The 18,952-nt window shown below is 43.5% G+C and overlaps 1 protein-coding gene and 2 pseudogenes across 5 annotated transcripts; all 3 read right to left on the bottom strand.

The window, feature by feature from the left end:
* Positions 1-1,207: 1,207 nt before the first annotated feature.
* On the bottom strand, positions 1,208-3,340 carry LOC147424454 (PLC-like phosphodiesterases superfamily protein). Of its 5 annotated transcripts, none has more exons than XM_086499621.1 (2): positions 3,131-3,340; positions 1,208-2,481 (listed from the first exon to the last, which is right to left on the bottom strand). In XM_086499621.1, the coding sequence occupies exons 1-2, from the start codon at positions 3,315-3,317 to the stop codon at positions 1,541-1,543; spliced, it is 1,128 nt and encodes a 375-aa protein (XP_086355747.1). In that variant the 5' UTR covers positions 3,318-3,340; the 3' UTR covers positions 1,208-1,540. The 5 variants fall into 5 exon arrangements, with proteins under 5 accessions (XP_086355747.1, XP_086355749.1, XP_086355748.1 ...); XM_086499623.1 differs by having other exon boundaries at positions 1,208-2,485; positions 3,181-3,320; XM_086499622.1 differs by having other exon boundaries at positions 3,181-3,316.
* An 11,994-nt stretch (positions 3,341-15,334) lies between these two features.
* Positions 15,335-16,263, bottom strand: LOC147424455 (syntaxin-52-like; annotated as a pseudogene).
* An 844-nt stretch (positions 16,264-17,107) lies between these two features.
* On the bottom strand, positions 17,108-18,040 carry LOC147424456 (ATP-dependent Clp protease ATP-binding subunit ClpA homolog CD4A, chloroplastic-like; annotated as a pseudogene).
* Positions 18,041-18,952: the final 912 nt, after the last annotated feature.

Genomic DNA, 18,952 nt, shown 5'->3' on the forward strand with positions numbered 1-18,952 from the left:
ATAGTTAGTATTAACCCCCTCCTCTTCTCGCGTGTGAGAGATTGCTCCTCACATCAATCAAATTCTAGCTTATATTACAGTAGGAGTTTCTTCTAGCATTCCAAAAGGCTTGTGGAGAATGTTTTGGCCTACACTGACTTACAGCATAATTCTACTTAATGAGATTCAGACTGCCCCAAAGTGAAACAGCGGTAGGGGCGTTCATCCCCCTTGGCAAGCAGAGACCGGTGAAAAGCAAAGGTGTGCATATCCAGACTCACCAGAAGAATGGGCTTGGGTGGCATCTCCCCTCAGAGGCATTGTGTCCCCGCCTATGTTCCAGCAAAAAATGCAGGCAGGCTGCCCTTGGATCGCTGACACACTTGAGGAAGGCGAGGATGAAGCCGAAGATTTCTTGCAAGTCCAGACTATCCAGCACTGTGTGAATGGGAGAGGATGGGAGTACCTTCTACGTTTGAATGCACTACCTGCGCAGTCTAAACGCAGCATTACATCATGTTCACCAAAAGCGTTGCCTTTTTATATTCTTAACATATCCCTACTTCACAGAAATTGACTGGCACATTTTGTAATATTTCTTCATTGGAAGGGGAAAATGAAAATAGGCCTGCCACTATCCATAGGGAAAGCTATTATTTCCCGGTGCTCCTCTTTTGCACGAATAGGGAGCGGAGCTCTTCAAATCCTGACACTGCCTCCTGCTGCATAGGTTGCACTACAATCATCAGTCCATCAATGTGACATAAGAACATCCAACATAACATAGCAACAAGAGCATCCTTCACACACCAAACACCTTGCCTATGCACACTCTACCAAGCATAACAATAACACTACAGAGACCCTAGGCAACATTAGTAGCACCGAAGCAACAATTGTTACCCCGATACCTGTGGGTAAGATCGGGAGCGACATGGGACCACCAAAGATCTTAAGCATGCGAAGGTCCTTCAATAATGAGGATGGTATACCATCACTATGTGAATGATACCCTGGTGGCCAACAGAAGTCCACAAGCAGCACTAACAAAGACAGGCTGCTTAGCCCATCACCACTTTAGCACGGCTCACACCCCATAAAATCTAAAGAGACAAAACAAACTTACCATGAATGCATGAAAATCCATCAGCTATGGCCAAGTCACTTTAAATAGCACAAAATTGTGTGCATTTGCTTTTCGGGTTGGGCTTGCTTAAAATGAGTAATGTACCCGAGAAACCTGAATTCAATAATTTCAAATGGATATTATTCAAAGAATACAAACTGTACAAACCAAGCCTGATAATAAGGCTTGGTCAGTGTCCAAAAAAACCATAAAAATAAGAGTAAAACCTAGTCCCTACACACACCAAAAATCCTTGAAACTACATCCAAAATGTCATTGGCCCCTCCAAGTCGTCGATCTCTTTGAGTGTGTATGTGTATGGGCACACATACAGCCACATTGCACTTGAGACGCCTTACAAACAAACCTGAAGTCATACCCATGTGCACCTCCAATACATATACATACATACATACATGAATGTACGCAACCAGCCTAGCTCGAAGTCCTGCCCATTGTTGCTCCTATACACGCATTGACAAAATCAGCATCCACAAAATCAGAAGAAAATATCTGCAACCTATCACCAAGACCCTTCTTGTGGGCTTGTGAGATGAAAAGCCTCGCATACGGCTGAATGCGCCTCGTCACCGGCTTCACGCATACCCACACATTGTCAGCCTGCGGGGTGCAAGTGTTTTCTACTCTGTAGAAGTACTTCCTAGAGTGAGCCGCAGGTTGCTTTTCAAGATGTGACATATTGTTCTTGAACTTGGTGTAAGGAAGATCTGTGTCGGTCCAGTGGTCCTTCAAGTATGCGGAACTCCAAAGAGGGCTACCCGGGGACGGGGCTGCTGCTTTCTGAGGCTTCCAGATACATATCACTCTTTTGGGTAGTAGCTCCTTCAGTGTCTTGTCAAACACGTGTGGATCCTGCGGTATGAGGTGGTCTCCCAACTGCTCAATAAGATACTTGTCGAAATCAGGGGGATCCTCATGCCCATACTCGGTCCTGATCTCCAATATAATGAACTCTGACTTTGTCTCTGCAAGAAAACGCTTCACATCCGCTAGCACTTCCTTAACATGATAGCTCTTTAGAATGCCATGACAGACCCGGCAATTCTTCTCGACACGGATGTCAACAAGCCGGACACCATGCGCAAACTGTGAGTATGCAGACAGGCTTTGACACTGGGCAAAGGGGCGTGACACGAAAGGTATGCCAATGAGATTAGTGGCGGAATCATGAGTGCCAGGCCAAACCACATCCGTAATTTTCACCTTTTCAGGGTCTAGCTTGTCCATCCACTCTTTGAAATCCGAGGCAACATAATCGCATCCAGGAAACTCTTCCCCCTCTGCTTTCAGCAAATCTGCAAGTTCCTTTTTCTCCTCTGCAACCACCCTGTTGCGTGCAAGCTGAGCCCCCATACCTGGCTTTACACAATACAGGCTTCAGTTCCTCATGTTACACACTTACAGATAAAAACGAAAGACGATGGATCATGTTGCATTCACATACGATCCGCAGAAAGAAAATTCATAAAACCAAACAGCTGTAATTTTCACTCTACATTTCCGGGTCGACTTGCAGCTCACATTTTTGTTGATATTGAGCACTAATTACTTGGTCATACTGAAATCATGGAGGTGGCAAAAACCTCGTTGCAGTCGTCTGGGTAAAGGATTGTAGTGTCTGGCAAAGATTACAATCGGCTCTGATGCAGCACAAAGGACCAAGGCATTGCAGAAGAGTCTACCTTGGAAGAAAAGGCAGAGAGATTTCAACTTATACAACCCACAACAATTAACAGAGAATATGCCTCCATTGATCCCTCAAAGGCTAAGGCTAAAATTGAGTCTCGTTTTGGATCCAAGGTTAAATTTTGGGAATTTGTTGGAAAAAGAAAATGTGCCCTGCTCCTGACAATTTTGCATGTAAAGCTGCAAGGTCTCTCTCTCTCTCTCTCTCTCTCTCTCTCTCTCTCTCTCTCTCTCTCTCTCTCACACACACACACACACACACGTGCACACACAGACACCCAGTAGCAGCTTGAGCGTCGAATTACTAGTGGCACAAACCTTGATCACCGGCATTGTAGAGTTGGGGACCGGGGTTAGCAGAAGTGTACCTGGAAGCTGCGCCTCTGCTAGCTCCAACAAAGGAGACGGTCTGAGGGGACTGGGTGATGTGCGCAATGCCCAAAGAGCATCTACTCCCTCCAGATGAAAATAGAACACGTAACGACACACATGACAGGCCTCCCATATCTCTATCTATATTCTATCAGACACGTTCTTGTCTCTCTCTCTCTCTCTCTCTCTCTCTCTCAACCACACACACGGTGACACCGTTACAATTGACAATTTTTGACATTATCTCATCAGTTTCACCTACACTCTGCGGTGAGCCACGGTCCCATCAATCAATTGGGCGACATTGTGCGCTGGCTTTTCAGCGAGTGCCTCTTGTAGTGTTGTTGATTTGCAGATTGCAACTACAGTGAAGTTTTTGTTGTTTCCTCACATCCACAAGGATAAGGTTCCCACCATTGTGACTTTTATATGACACGCCTTTATAGATTGGGTTCTTCGATGTAAAAACTGAATGGTTGCGAATGAGTCTTTAAGGGAAGTTGAGGCATTTAAAGACACACACACACTAAGACTTGGCCGCAAGAAACCTAGCGATGGCCCCTGTTTGACAGGTCCTGTCAAGGATCTCTTAGAACCCTACACGAGGGCGCTCCCCGCAACCTATCATCATGAGCCCCCACTCAATCCAAGTCTTGTCACATGCAAGTCCCCTCAGAGTTCCCCTACCTCCCTCCCTTGTACAACCTCAGTTGCCCTCCCCTCTTACCCCCAAAGACTCTATCCTACCCTCCCCCCTCCTAAGTGGACGCTGAAGCTTTGAAGGTCCTGCCAGCTGCTATCCGTGAAAAAAAATTGTAGTGTAAATCATTTCATGATGCGATCATTCACAGAGCAAGCAACTAATCTACTCTAAAGCCTAGTCTAGAGGGCGACGAGGACAATGGCCAACGCTCTCGGCATGGAGCGGCCCATCCCCTTCCCATGGACTTGCTCAAAGAGAAGGACCACTACGACCCTCAACCACACCAAGCTCACGGTTTCTCGGGTAAGCCCCGCATTATTCTACTCTCCACTCAGATTAAACATCAAGAGCATTTTCTTGAAAACTCAACCCTCATAGGCATTCTTGTTGGGCCTCGTCTCCATGTTGAGATCCTAAGATGCTTGATCATGAATAATTGGCTCCTGTTAGGAATAGAGGTGAGTAAGATTCAACCCCTCCCCAAGAACCGTTTCCTTTTTATCTTCAAGGACCCCAGCATGGCTTTTCATGCATTGAGAATAGGGTCTTGACTGGTAGGGAACTCTACTATGTGCCTTTTTAATTGGCATAAACACGGTTATCATGAAAAGTCAGCTTTGCTCAATTACCATGTGTCGAGAGAATTTCTACATCTACCCTTATAATACAAAGAGCATCTGAAGGTAATAGGTTCAAAGCTTGGGAAAATCTTAGGGGATGGACCTCTATATGAATCAACCCTATTGGCATCCATTAGTGCTAATTGAGATGGATATATATGGCCCCTGCCTACAGCCATGGACATTGGTTCCTACAAAGGAGACCAATTTGAGCAACCTCTACTCTACAAATATCTCTCTCACCCTATTTTCATTGTGGCCAGAAGGGCCATTTTATTAAGGAATTTACCCTAAACCCCCTTTTCCTAGCTCGCTCGACCCTTCATCCCCTAAACTCCAAAAGAACCTCTAGCAACTAGACATGCAACCAAGGATCCAACTCGTTCCCACCTAATCTACAAGCTCATCCAAGAACCCTCAATTACCTAAATCCCTCCCCCCCCCCCCGAAAAACTCATTAGAGAAAATGTGGACTCTATAAGGATATTTGACTTTTTCTCTCTCATCGGGCTCTATTGTCCAAAGAGGCCAACCTAGTGAAGTCCAAGAAGGATTTGTTAAAACTCCATCAAGCAACACATCATTGGAAAGATATTAGAAAGTAGGTTCTAGATGCAATTACAGATTGTCCAAAGTGGGAAACCCAGTGAAGTCCATGAAGGCTTTGTTAAAACCCCATCAAGCACAACAGATCATTGGAAAGATATTAGAAAGTAGGTTCTAGATGCAAGTGACGAATGTGCAAAGTCCTTAAAAAGTCAAAAATGGCATGGTAGTCATGAAATCTGGCATGCATATCTTGTTAATCGTCCATATACGTTGTTTTTTTTGCTTAGGCCTTTGGTCATCCACGTACTCATGTTCTATTGTCCCATACCACTAGAATAAGCATTATAAGTCATATCTTGATCTATCGAGAAATAATTGATCACAATCATCATTCAATGTCCAAGAACAATTCCAAATCCATAGAAAGTGTCATCATCATCATAATAAACTAAATTCAATTTCATATCAATATAATCTAAATCATTTCCATTATATACATGCATTGACAGAATCACAATAGTAGTAGTGGTAGCCAACCAATGCAATATGATTTTATAATCGATGTTGTCTAAACTGGCGAAACAACACCAATTGGGCATGCTGCATAAACCGACGAATCTACATTTGTGCTACCTAAAACGTTTTATCTTCACTTATGTTGCTTGAACTGGTGACTCTGTATTTATGGTCATTTTGCTTGAATTGACAAATTTGCACTGATGTTGCTTAATCAGCAAATCTGCATTTGTGGTTGTGTTGCGTAAATCGGCGAGTTTGCACTAGTGTTGTTGAAACAAGATAATCTATACCAGGATAAAACTTTGCACACTGCCTTAACTGGCGCATCTATGTGCATGTCACCAATGGACATTGTATGGCATATGCTACCACAAAAACTATTGCTAAATTGTAGATTTTGAGATCTCAACCCGTTAAGGTATGATGTATAAACTTTGAACACTAATTCCATTTATGTTGCACTATCTATTTAGATTTAATTTTGTTATTTAAATGTTTTTTATTGTCTCTTCTTGTTTTGCAGAATCCGACTCGAACAACATTGTAATTTGAGAAGATCTCTTTATCGGAGTAGCAAACTCATGCACTATTGTGTGTTAAATGGCCAGCTTCCACAAAAAACAGCCTCTAGGGCTCCTCACTTGGATCTCATAGATCACTAACTATGCAAAATCCTCCCAAAAATGGCTAAAAAGAGTGTTTTATAGTGGACCACTACCCATTTTTAGAAACTTTGATTCTATTGGCCCTTTCAAAGGCTTCATTTGGCAATTATTGGTGAACTTGGCACCTTTGGTTGACTTTCAGCTCTCACTCTCTCTGCCACACTCCCATGAGCTCAAGGAGGGGGGGCACTAGCACTAGCGCTAGTGCTCCCAAGATTTCTTCAATAAAATGAGGCCCAAGGTGTCGTGTGAACGCGCCCCTGATTGGGTTTCCACATCATCATCGAGTTGCTTCGTCATTTGACAATGCATCACCGCCATAACATGCCATTAGTACACCACATATGGCCATCAAGTGGCCCAAAATTATCGTCGCGGGCCACCACTCCCGCTAGCGCAACACTACACATAGAGGACACCATAGCTCCACGCAGAGAGCTCCCTCTCTCTCTAGCTCATTGTACAAGTGAAGGCCACACTCCACCCTAAGTACATTGATCTTCTACATTGGGCACCCGCATGTGGGGTGTAATGTAAATGGCCTATTAACTTTGAGAGTAGCGGAAATTAGAGAAAGTACTTTTGTGAAATTACTTTGTGAGCATAGCGGGTGAACTAAATTGATGGTCGCAACATAAACATAGCATTTTAGTTAACTTGGCATAAACAATACTTTTGCAAGAGAGAGAGTTTAGAGAACATGACAATAGTTGAGGACCGGATTTATGTGGAGCCGGTCTGGTCAGGCCAATGGTAGGACCGAACAACAGGCCAAGGGCCACGGACTGAATGGATGAGTACGGCTAGGAGCCAAGGGCTATGCATGAGTTAAGGGGACCTAATTGCAAGGGCCAAGGCTATAAGTAGGGAGGTTGGGAGGAGAACCACATGACACTCTACCCTTTGGCCTTTCACTGGTATCAAAGCTCCAGGGAGGGAGAGGCTCTGGATGTATGCTCTTTTTCTCTCTCTGGGTCCCTCGCTTATGTAAGGCTATGGAGATTCTCTCTCTCTCAGGCCTGGAAGAGGAGGAGACAGTGCTTGCATGCTATGCATGCTCAATTGCAAAAGCGGTCGAGGTCGACATGAAAGCAGGAAGCCGTGGCGTGGGGATGGCCCATTGACTATGCTGAGCGAAGGAAGCCAAGTCTTCACGGGTAAGCACCCTTAAACACAAGAGGTGCTCTGAATCGACCTCAGCGAAATCACGAGGTCTTGTGCTCGGCTTGATCGCGGTGGCCTGCTATGCAATTCACGTCATGGGATGGAGGCAGGGGGAGCAACATGGCGACGGCTTGGGGACGTTTTTCCTTGCGCAATAGAGGCCGAACTCCATCGCTTTGCAGTCATGTGTAAATTTTTTTATTTTTAATTTTTTTAAAACAAAAAAATGTTTAGGTTTTTACCTTGCAGGGGAGCTTTCCCACGTGACCTAGCATTCATTAACATGCAAAGGCATGCAAGGGCCCCGCACCGGGCTCCTCATAAGATGAACGATGTGCTCATCGCTCTCGAGTCGGCAATCGGGTTTTCGCATGGAAAATTCCAAGGCAAGTTTACAGACCATCAAGGTAAAGCTCCGACGTGTTGTCTACAACTTCGAGATCATGTAAAGGCACAGCCTTGGTCTCGGCTCTATTTGCAGTGACACTACACCGCGTCAGATGTTGCTAACAAGGCCATCCAGAATACGACAACATGGTTCCATCGCTTGAAGAGGGCTTGTCAGCATTGGTAAGCAAGTTGACTTTCACATTTTCAATTCTCAATTCATTGAATTTTGCAGATCTCTTTCAGTTTGAAGCCTACATTGGGCTTTTCATCATCGAGCCGCTCAATCATGTTTGGCACGTGAATGTTTTTCATGCATGGAATATGCTATGTTAAACAGCTATGAGCACAGTCGTTGGCCCAATGACTTCTGCCATTAACGGTCTGCAGTTATGGTAAAATTTTCACTTTTGGGTTGGAATTTTTGCTCGGACATGGTTCCGTGGCAATGTTAGGTTCAAGCAATGCCTGTGAAATGTTGGTACAGGCAAGGCTTGTGAATGTGATCCTACGCGTTTTCTAAAATAATTGGCAATGACTGCATGCCAAGCAGCAATGTGCAACTCAGGGTTACTTTCCTTTACCTGTCTTGCGTATGACAACGTTGTGACAGACATCACGGGAGCCAAGCTCCATCTACAATCCAGAGGATAACAAATCAAGCCAAGCAAGTACGAGGTACATCTCTTGCACGTTTTTGTTTTGTTTTTCAATATAGTGTACACTTTGACAAGGTTGATTACCTGTGAATCATCGACACGGTCGACTTTCTTTTGCTATCACATCTGTTTGTTCGTATAAATATCCTTTGATTATGAGCTGTCAAGAACTCCATAAGTTGTTAAGGGAATCACGGCTTCCAATTCGGCATCTTGCATTGAGATTTTTTCATGTCACTGGCTTATGCTATGAGCATAAAAACTTGGAGGAATTTATCAATTTGTCAGCCTGTTATTTTATTACATGCAAAGAGGGTGTATATGATATAAATGACAACTCTCTCTCGTGCAATAGCTATGGGTATGAGCCATCTTCTAGCGAGTTTGTCCTTCAAAATTTTCAGAAAACTAGTTGCAGCAGGATGACCAGGTTAAACAATTTTCAGTTTTGCTTGTTTTTCCATGTTTTCACATTTATTTTGGAAAATATTGTATGTTGTACATAGCAACGTGCTTTGACAATTTCACGTGAAGCAAGGCTTCTAACGTGTACACCGATACAGTCCATTGACTTCAAATCAAGGGCATTGGTATACATCATTTGTGGAATTGGTAAAATATGGATACCCGCTCCCACTTTATGTGTGGCAACATCAAGTTAGGATGTCTCCCTAGCAGTACAGGCTACTGTGCAAGTCACTTTTGTTTTGCCTCTCATGTTGAGGCCATCACTCTCGGCAAGGGCTTACCATTCTGCATGCATGGCATGCTAGTTAGGTGGATTCAATTCTATCGCCTCATGAATTACGCTTCCGCTATTACACTAGCAACTCTGTCAAGGACAAGATAAGTGATGGATTGTTTACCATGATTTTTTGGTTGCTGTCCATACACAATAACACTAAATGGAACCTAAATCTAGGACTTATTTCATAGGTGAAGTGCCTTATTTAAGTCACCTTCGTACAATCACGACCCCTACAAGATCGATGGGTCAAGATGTGACTTGTGTTCTCTGTTACCTCTCTCAATGAGAGCGTCATACAGGCAGATTGTTGCATACTTATATGATAAGCTGCAAGCCAAGCATAATATGCGTATGAGCACGTAGATTGGGTACATGCTCCAGTAACTTGAGGAAAGTTCCTCAGCCCATCATGCTCTCTTTCTTCTTTCTCTTGAAGAATAATGAAAACTTTCTAAGAAGCTTTTGATACATGTTTTGCTCGTGTCAGCTAAGCTAAGGTGCACAAACTCTCAACTAGAAAGTGGCCAAGATGTCACCCAAATTAGTCTTCATCGGCTCGTTGATTGAACACTAATTTTTTATTGGCATAAGGGCTATAAGCCACAAAGGCTAAGAGCCATTGTCAGACCTAGGGTAGGACCCAAATATTGGCATCTCCTAGGTAATTGTTCTCCAGCTTGAACAGATCTACCTAGTGGAGTCCCCATCGATGTTATTGACCAAGCAAGAGTCTTGCCATTACCGATGTTTTGGGTGTTCTATTAGCACTACATGTTTTTAGTGCCAAAATCGAGTTGAGTTTCTGATACTCTTAAACTCACATCAGCTGATCTATACCAAGGAGTCTAGAGGCAGTACAAAGTTGAGACAGACCAGTTGTTCATAAGCGCTAGGCCTCTCACTTGTGTGGATCTCTTGATCTCTCTATAGCACTACAAGTGTCTATGGAAGCGCAGTTTTGGGATAAGACCCAACGATTAAATCACACATAGGCATTGAGGATCACAGTTTGATCTATTCCAGTTATACTTTCAAGGAAAGAAATCCGCAATCTACCACGAGTAGTGGAAAAATTCAACTTTTCAAGTTGATTCCAAAAAATTTTGTGCACGATCGACTATGTTGGTTACCGTTAACTGCAAGTTGAGCAGTTTCTATCAAGGGTCTTGCCAAGGGGTTTGACTCTGTGGATTCTAACCAACGGGTTTGGATTGCACAGGAAGCACCCAGGGTTACAAGTTTCCAATTCTTTGTCCAGGGGATGTTAAAGCTTGAAGTATTTCATCCATCTTGCTCTTTAGCCATGTAACAAGGTCATGTAAGAACATCGCTTTTTGAGAAAGTGGTCACTTTATCTCTTCACTGTACAACAGGATACCATGATAGGTTTGATTGTTGTTGAAACAGTTATAGAACTGCATGGTAGGGTTCTGTCTGGCACATGTTGTCACATGGGATATAACATGGTCTAGGAACTCACGGAGTTCGTTTTAGCCAGTGTGAAGCAATGATAATGAGGGTCCCTCTCACTCACATTGTAGAGTGTTTGCAGTTACCTCCACACGCAAGTACATCTTGTACTTGATGGATGTCACTTTTCCTGCCATCCTTATTTGAGACATATTCCACATGTGGAGAATATGAGTCTCGGGGACTGACACTGGCACCTAGTTCCTAATGATGTGTCGCGATATCGTCCCTAGGTGCTGGTCGCATCCGTTTGTTAGACCATTTGGAGCACACAATATCAGGAACAATTTCAGGCCAGAAATTGTTACGTACTATGTACAGACTTGTTGAGATTACAAGTGTTGTGAAACAACGAAGTAACGGATGGTTGTTTCTACATATAGCCAAGTATGCTAAGTTCATGAGAATGTCTCATGGTTGGTACTTAGGTGTAACTGAGCTTTCACGTACGTACCGTGGAAAGTCTCTTCATGGAATTGCGGTTCGGATTTGTTTGTGTTAAATGCATGCACACTAGGTGTTATGGGCCCTAGTGTTTAACACAGATTTGTTCAGAGCGGCATGCAAATTCATGGACTTTATTGTTTCTGCAATTTTTTGCACTTCAAGTGAAACCTCTCTAGTAGATTTAATATGAGTTTACGCCATGCCATTTGAGATAATGGTACAGTATCTATGTTTGTGATTGGATGGTCTAAACTCTATGCGTTTATTTCACTCCACTTCACTTTTAACCTAGTTGGTTGTCTCCAAACCATATCAAGCGTATATCGTCAGTCGTGGAAGACTGTCTGTAAGTGGTTGGGAAAAGCACCTCACTCTTACTGTTGCTATTCATCCCGCATTGGATGGGCATCTTACAAGCATTGTATTTAGTAGTAAAGGATATGCTAAGTGCATACATTAGTAAACCATGCTAAAGGATATGCTAAGTGCATACGTTATTAAACCACACTAAAGGATATGCTAAGTGAATACATTAGCAAGAAGTGACACAACTGGATCAGTTACCTTTTTGGTTTGGAGTTTACGTCATATGATGAAAGGCATGTTGCGACTAGTTTTAGTCTCTACCTGTTATTCTCAAGTTCTCAACCTTCATCATCATTTTTTATGAGGTTGTCTACTGGCAAGAAACGACAGCAATTCAAGGACTTGGTTGCCTCCGTTGATGAGTATATCAACATATTACTTTCATGGAAAGTTGAGCAAAAGTTTTATTGCACGTTCCAGTATCTTCAGAAAGTCTGAAACCTGGGTTTGTATTTAGATACCTCTTCGTTGTGATAACTTGTTTAGCATTCTCAAGAGAGTTCTACATGGATTCTTCACGCTATGTTCGTCACGAGTCAGTTAACCAAGACGGTTGCACAGGGACAACACTGTGGAAAATCAAGATATTATTCTTGATTTCATTGAACCTCCTACTGAACCGGGTTCCACTCTAACGAACCGTTGGATCCATGAGGAATATCACGGTGGAAAACATTAGTGTTCTTATGCAAATACCATCACTTGTGTTTTCGAGGACGAAAACGCTTCTCCAAGGGGGGATTAATGTCAGGCCAATGGTAGGATCGGACAGCAAGCCAAGGGCCAGGGACTGAATGGCTCAGTACGGCTAGGAGGCGAGGGCTATGCATGAGTTAAGGGGACCTACTTGCAGGTCCAAGGGCTATAAGTAGGGAGGTTGGGAGGAGAACCACATGCAAGTCTATTCTGGTCCCCCCTCCAATAGGCATTTGTATTATAGTTTTCAGAATGAGGGTAGGGAAGAGGAAGAAGAAACATTTCATAGGAGAAAGAATTAGTTCCTCACTTATCATAAATCTTCTTGCTAGCATACATAATAGCATAGTAATGAAGATGGAGAAGATGGCAAGTTTAAGCATTGAAGGATGGCTCTTGGTTGGATTTGCATTCCATAGCCAAGAGTGTTGGTGTAGGCTCTCAACCTCTCTACTTGCTTGGAGAAGGAGAGGGAGCTCTTGCACTTTGCACAATACACAATGAGAGTGTGTGTGAGTGTGTGTGGGAGAGTATACCCCTCAAGCATGCCCCCTACTTGCTTTGTTTGACCCCCTCTTCTAGCACAAGCTTAAAGCACATTGGACCTCAGCAAGCCTGGCCAATCACATGCAGGATGCATACCAAGCAAACATGCTAGCCTTGGGATAAGTGTCCCCCTTTCCCCTTTGAGAGAGAGGACTTGATAAATACAAAAAAAATTAATTAAATATACCTAGTTATCATTGGACCCCTTGGGAGGCCAACCAATAGGCTTTGGGCACTCCTTGAGGGTAACCTAGCTAGGGGCTTGACATGTGTACTACTTGCCTCTTAGGAAAGGTGTGCTCTTTGGGAGAGAGAGTGGTCAAGCAACCACCCCCCCCTTCTTGCATGGCTCGCCCCCTCCTTGTAGGGATACGTTTTGACTTTTGTGACACCTCAAGCCCCTCAACCTTGGGCCTAGTTCTCACCACAAGCACAACCCTTAAGCCCCTCAAGCTTGGGCTGGGTTCCCACCTCAAGTACAACCCTAGCATCTCAATCATGACAAGCACCTCAAGCATCTCAATCATCAAGCACTTCAAGCATCTCAATCATTAGGCACGACAAGCACCTCAAGCTTGGGCCGGGTTCCCACACCTCAAGCACAGCCATAGCTTACCTAAGGTCAAAGGGCTTTTAACACTAACTATTGGAGGTCTTTAATGAAGCTAACCCTAAGGTCTTTTAAGCTCCATTGGTTAGCCTTGCCCTTTGATAGACCATCTCTCATTTGGACCCCTTTATCAGCGGCCCCGTATTGAGATAGCTCCGTAAGCACATATCTATATTCTAACCCTTGTTCCCGTTTATTCTCCCACAATAAATGATCAGTTTAATATGAGAATATCATTTGGGTTGGTTAGATATTAGATTTTATGAAATTACCTGACGACTATGAGGTAGAAGATATAAAGCCTTAGTCATTAGTCCTAGCAGGTAGAGGATCCCTTTTTACCGAGTGTTACCATGCACCGAGCGATCTTTTCCGAGCAAGGACAAACCCGAGCAAGTGTTTGGACACGATATAGTAAATTTTATCGTCAATAGATTATTTATCATTTGTTATATATTCATGCACCACAACAAAAAGGGTTATCGATGAACAGACTACCTCCTAAATTCCAAAACATCAAAGTTTACTTTTAAGAAAATAAACACAATATTTGAAAATATTATCTTCTCTCTTAGGCTCGCTTGGGCTTCACATGTTTGAGCATAAAGTAAGATTGATAGAATAATAAGAGCTCTAGCCCTGTACTTAATGTTCAAGTCATCGTAAGTTTCTTTTTGTAAGGTCATTTGTAGTGCTCCTATGTCCAATACTTTGGTTCTTGATTGTCATTTTTTATACTTGAGAGCATGTGCATCCTTCCTCATCTTAGACGCATCAATTTGATAGCAATTTATTGCACCTCATTAGTTCATTTATATACCAATCATCTTTTCCATGCCATCTTGTCCTATCTATACTCTAAAAGGCTGTGATCTTCATACAAAGACACCCTTCTTACACGACACATCACTGACAAACACCATAACTAATTATGAAAGTCTTATTTTGTTACAATAAAATCATGTTTTTCAACAATTGACCAATATAGGAATTTTTTAATCAATTTACAAAAACAACAACAAAATTTTATAGAGTTATATGCCTAGAATTTTCTAGAAAGGCATCGTCCTAGGTGTTTGGGAAAAATGTGTCTCAGCTTAATATCATGTTCTTTTCGATTTCAAAGGCTGTGATCTTCTTACACGACACATCACTGACAAACACCATAACTAATTATGAAAGTCTTATTTTGTTACAATAAAATCATGTTTTTCAACAATTGACCAATATAGGAATTTTTTAATCAATTTACAAAAACAACAACAAAATTTTATAGAGTTATATGCCTAGAATTTTCTAGAAAGGCATCGTCCTAGGTGTTTGGGAAAAATGTGTCTCAGCTTAATATCATGTTCTTTTCGATTTCAAAAATGCCCGTTGACTCTCCCTCTCCCTCTTATTTTTAGAAAATGCCAGGCACCCCACATGGTGCATGAAATAACTCTCTCTCTCTCTCTCTCTCTCTCTCTCTCTCTCTCTCTCTCTCTCTCTCTCTCTCTCTCTCTCTCTCTCTCTCTCTCTCTCTCTCTCTCTCTCTCTCTCTCTCTCTCGATAAAGAAAAAACTAATCTGTTACTCTAATTCAAGACAAACATCACAAAATAAGACGTCTCATGTCTTGCTAGGTATTCAATATTAACAAACCAGATACCAATCTTTGCTTACACAGAAGGCAAAAAAGTAGTTCAGCCTTGATAAAAGGTGGTCCTCCAAACAAGAAATTACCCATAGCATACACACACGCTATGTTACAGCTTCCTTTTGAATCACCGACCATGGTCAATGTTGAGGCGGCTTTGATAGAATCATGAGACATGATGATTACATGCATTACTTATTTGTCAAACCATTTTTTTTTTTGCCAACAGTCACTTTAGAAGTTAGCAACAGCTTGTGAATTCCAAAGGGCCACATACTGAAACCTCACCATCAATCCTTTGCTCGCACAAAGACACCTCACACAGTACCCGATCAGCACAATTATGACGAGGGCTAGCATACCTCACAAATATCGGATCAACGCAATTATGACAAGGGCTAGTATCACAATCAGAAGAACCATCAAGATGAGGGACATCACTGAACACCCAGTGCTTGTCTTCTGCCCTAGTACGCCTAGCCTCCTCTGCATAGCGTTCAGTTGTGTATTTGTTCTGTCTGTGTCGTCATCTAAATTATCCAAAAGCTTTGTGTGCAAATCCAACGTTTTATATACAGCCAAGGCAATGTTTTTTGTGCTTGTCACTGTCTCTTCATGATTCAAAAGGTCATCATCTTGCTCCCGCATGATCTGTCAGACTGTCATTGAAGCCAAGCAATTCCATAGTTATCTAAGCCTGTTGTTCTATTGTTCTCTTTAGGTTCCCCTCTCCCATCCTGACCCAATAGATTAATCCTGTTAGAAGCTTGGGAGGAATTTAGGCTGTTTGACATCTAATTCATCCTAGAATGAAGACTCAAAAATCTGTCTTGTTGTTTTCTTAAGTCCTTTTCATTCAAAGATTTGGTGAGGGAAGGATTTCTCAAGAGGGACTGAAGGTTGTCAAGGTGGGTACCAAGCATGGTGATATTCCGTCCGCAGTCAAGACACAACAAGCAATCATATACGATCAGAGTGCCATTGAGCACATGGACAACTTTAAGGGATCCATTAGTAAGTGAGGAAATTTTGGATTCACAGACAACCACAACACAAAGTTTCAAAAGAACAAACATGCAATATCACTAAGAGATGACTAAGTGAGCATAGGAGGTCAAAGAGAGAGCAATGTATTCCTAGCTTGTGGCAAAAACGAGGCGGGAATTGTTAGCAGCACGGGACCCACTGCCAACGGGGGCTTTGGAGTTGCTCTCTGCAATGCAGGCTGCTATATCCTCTGCAAGCTAGACTGCATCTTCAAACTCTTGGATCCATGAATCATTCTGTGCCATCATATATGACCGTAGAATGACGTGCAAAGGAAGAGCGGTCCCAAGTTCATGCGGGAACGAAGGGCGGGGGCACCTTCAAAACGCGTTCACATTCCCTCACATCACGCCAATGTCAAGCAAAAAAAACAATATGCGCTCTCTCTCTCTCTCTCTCTCTCTCTCTCTCTCTCTCTCTCTCTCTCTCTCTCTCTCTCTCTCTCTCTCTCTCTCTCTCTCTCTCTCTCTCTCTCTCTCTCTCTCTCTCTCTCTCTCTCTCTCTCTCTCTCTCTCTCTCTCTCTCTCTCTCTCTCTCTCTCTCTCTCTTCTCGCTCTCGCTCTCTCTCTCTCTCTCTCTCTCTCTCTCTCTCTCTCTCTCTCTCTCTCTCTCTCTCTCTCTCTCTCTCTCTCTCTCTCTCTCTCTCTCTCTCTCTCTCTCTCTCTCTTCCTCTGCAGCCCGCCACCTCTAGCGGCCTCCTTCAGGCGTCCCTTTTCACCTTTCCATGCGAGGCTCGGCCCTCTCAGTTCTGCAGACCCGCCCCGTCTAGGCAACCTCTGTAGGCAGCCCCTGCTCGACCAACTCTGGCTCTGCGACTCAGTCCTGCTCAGGATAATTAAACGAAGAGAGAGAGAGTTTTACAGCAGAGAGGGTCGGAGAGAATATGGGGGTTTGGTCTCTCAGTTTTAAAAAAAAAACTCTCTGAAAGAGCGCGCGCCGGCACGCACTCTTTCAGAGAGTTTTTTTTGTTTAAACTGTGAGAGAGAGAGAGAGAGAGAGAGAGAGAGAGAGAGAGAGAGAGAGAGAGAGAGAGAGAGAGAGAGAGAGAGAGAGAGAGAGAGAGAGAGAGAGAGAGTCATTGTGCGAGAGCTAGCAACTGAGAGCGAGGCGTTTCTGCTGTGTGAGGGGGTTATCATTGTTGTTGTGTATTGAGGGGGTGTAGAAATGGAGCAAGGGCTACCTCGGATAGTGATCGAATGTCCAGGCTGAAAATCCTCTTTCCAGCTCTAGCCTGGGAGACATCTGCACCGCAAGCGATCATCTGTGCAATGCCCTCCACAATGGCAGTCTTTCCCACGCCAGCCTCGCCCACAAGGCATGGATTGTTCTTAGTTCGCCGGCCGAGAATTTGGATTGCGCGCTCGATTTGAGATTGTCTACCAATGACAGGGTCGAGCATACCTTGTCTTGCGAGCTTTGTGAGGTCATTAGCAAAAGCATGCAAATAAGACATGAAAATTGCATCTGTTATTGCTGCATCGATGCTGGCGGGAGTGATGGTGATACCCTCAGGCGGGAATAAAGTGATGCCTTTCTTCCGCCTAAAATATCGATTGCAAGTGTTTGCAGTGGTACCGCGATCGAGCATGTCGCTTCAATATCTTCGTATAGGGCCATCATTTGGATCACTTCACTTCTGACATGAATATAATCAACTCCAAGTGTGTCTAACACAGAGACGACAACGCTACATTCCCTTTCTCTAAGTAGTCCCAGCAGCAAGTGCTCGGGGCCAACAAACCGATAACTCAAACACCTTGCTTCAAAGCAAGAAAGCTTCTCCACGACGTGCTGTGCTTCCAGACTTAGCTGGATCTGAGGACATAACTCTTCGTCTGCACTATTAATGGAGCTGCATCCGGCAGGATCGTCGACCGGCACTTGTGCTATGCTAGTGTAGGTAATGCAGTCCTTGGTGATGGCGCGCAGGGCTTGCAAGTGAACGGAATTGGAGGTGAGAGCGATGGCGGGGATAGAGGAGGCATCGTGCAAGAGAGCGATCAAGAGGTGGTGGGAGCCCATGCACCTACTTCATTGTGTGCTCGTCCACCACTAGCTGCTTACACAACGTCATTAGTAAGCCTTAAAATTCTCTATTGGTCCCCATTTTCATCCGCTTTATACCAAATCTTCACTACCCAGTTTACTGCAAAATGTGGGATCTAAGAATGCCCCAAATCAATCTGCGGACTGATTAAAGGGATTCAAAGCTGTGACGTCCATGGCTCCGTCGGTGGCTCGTCCCCTTGCCCATTCCGGAGGGTCATTGGACACAACCAAACGCAAGGGTGTAAGCGTGCCTGAGCTAAAGAATTGGGGCCTCCATGCCTACTAGCTGAATCCAAATGTCGCCAATCCTCTACCATCAAATGCCCTACGCAAATATTGTGGATGTCCTTCAGGTCCTCAAATTCCTTGCAGATGCCATCCCTCAAATCTTCATTTGGAAAGATTCAATGGAGTTTATAAAAAATTGATTAGCTACAAAGTAGTGCTTGAATATGTGGAGATGGAAAATTATTTTGTCGACCAGACGGTACCATTTCTCAAGATGGAGCTTTAAGTTTTGATTGTTGTGTGTGTGTGTGTGTGTGTGTGTGTGTGTGTGTGTGTGTGTGTGTGTGTGTGTGTGTGTGTGTGTGTGTGTGTGTGTGTGTGTGTGTGTGTGTGTGTGTGTGTGTGTGTGTGTGTGTGAGAGAGAGAGAGAGAGAGAGAGAGAGAGAGAGAGAGAGAGAGATGTGTGGATGGACTTTTAAGTTTTTATTGTTGAGAGAGAGAGAGAGATAGAGAAGAAGAAGAAGAAGAAGAAGAACAAGAAGAGAGTTCTAACATCAGAGTGAGTCTACTTCTGATAGATAGATTTTATTATCGTCCTCGGAGGTCAAATATGACCTATGGGACCAAAGTTACATGTGATGTAGTATCTGTTTGAGT

This window comes from Adiantum capillus-veneris, chromosome 25, assembly GCF_014529385.1.
Source record: "Adiantum capillus-veneris isolate H3 chromosome 25, ASM1452938v2, whole genome shotgun sequence".
Taxonomy (NCBI): Eukaryota; Viridiplantae; Streptophyta; class Polypodiopsida; order Polypodiales; family Pteridaceae; genus Adiantum; species Adiantum capillus-veneris.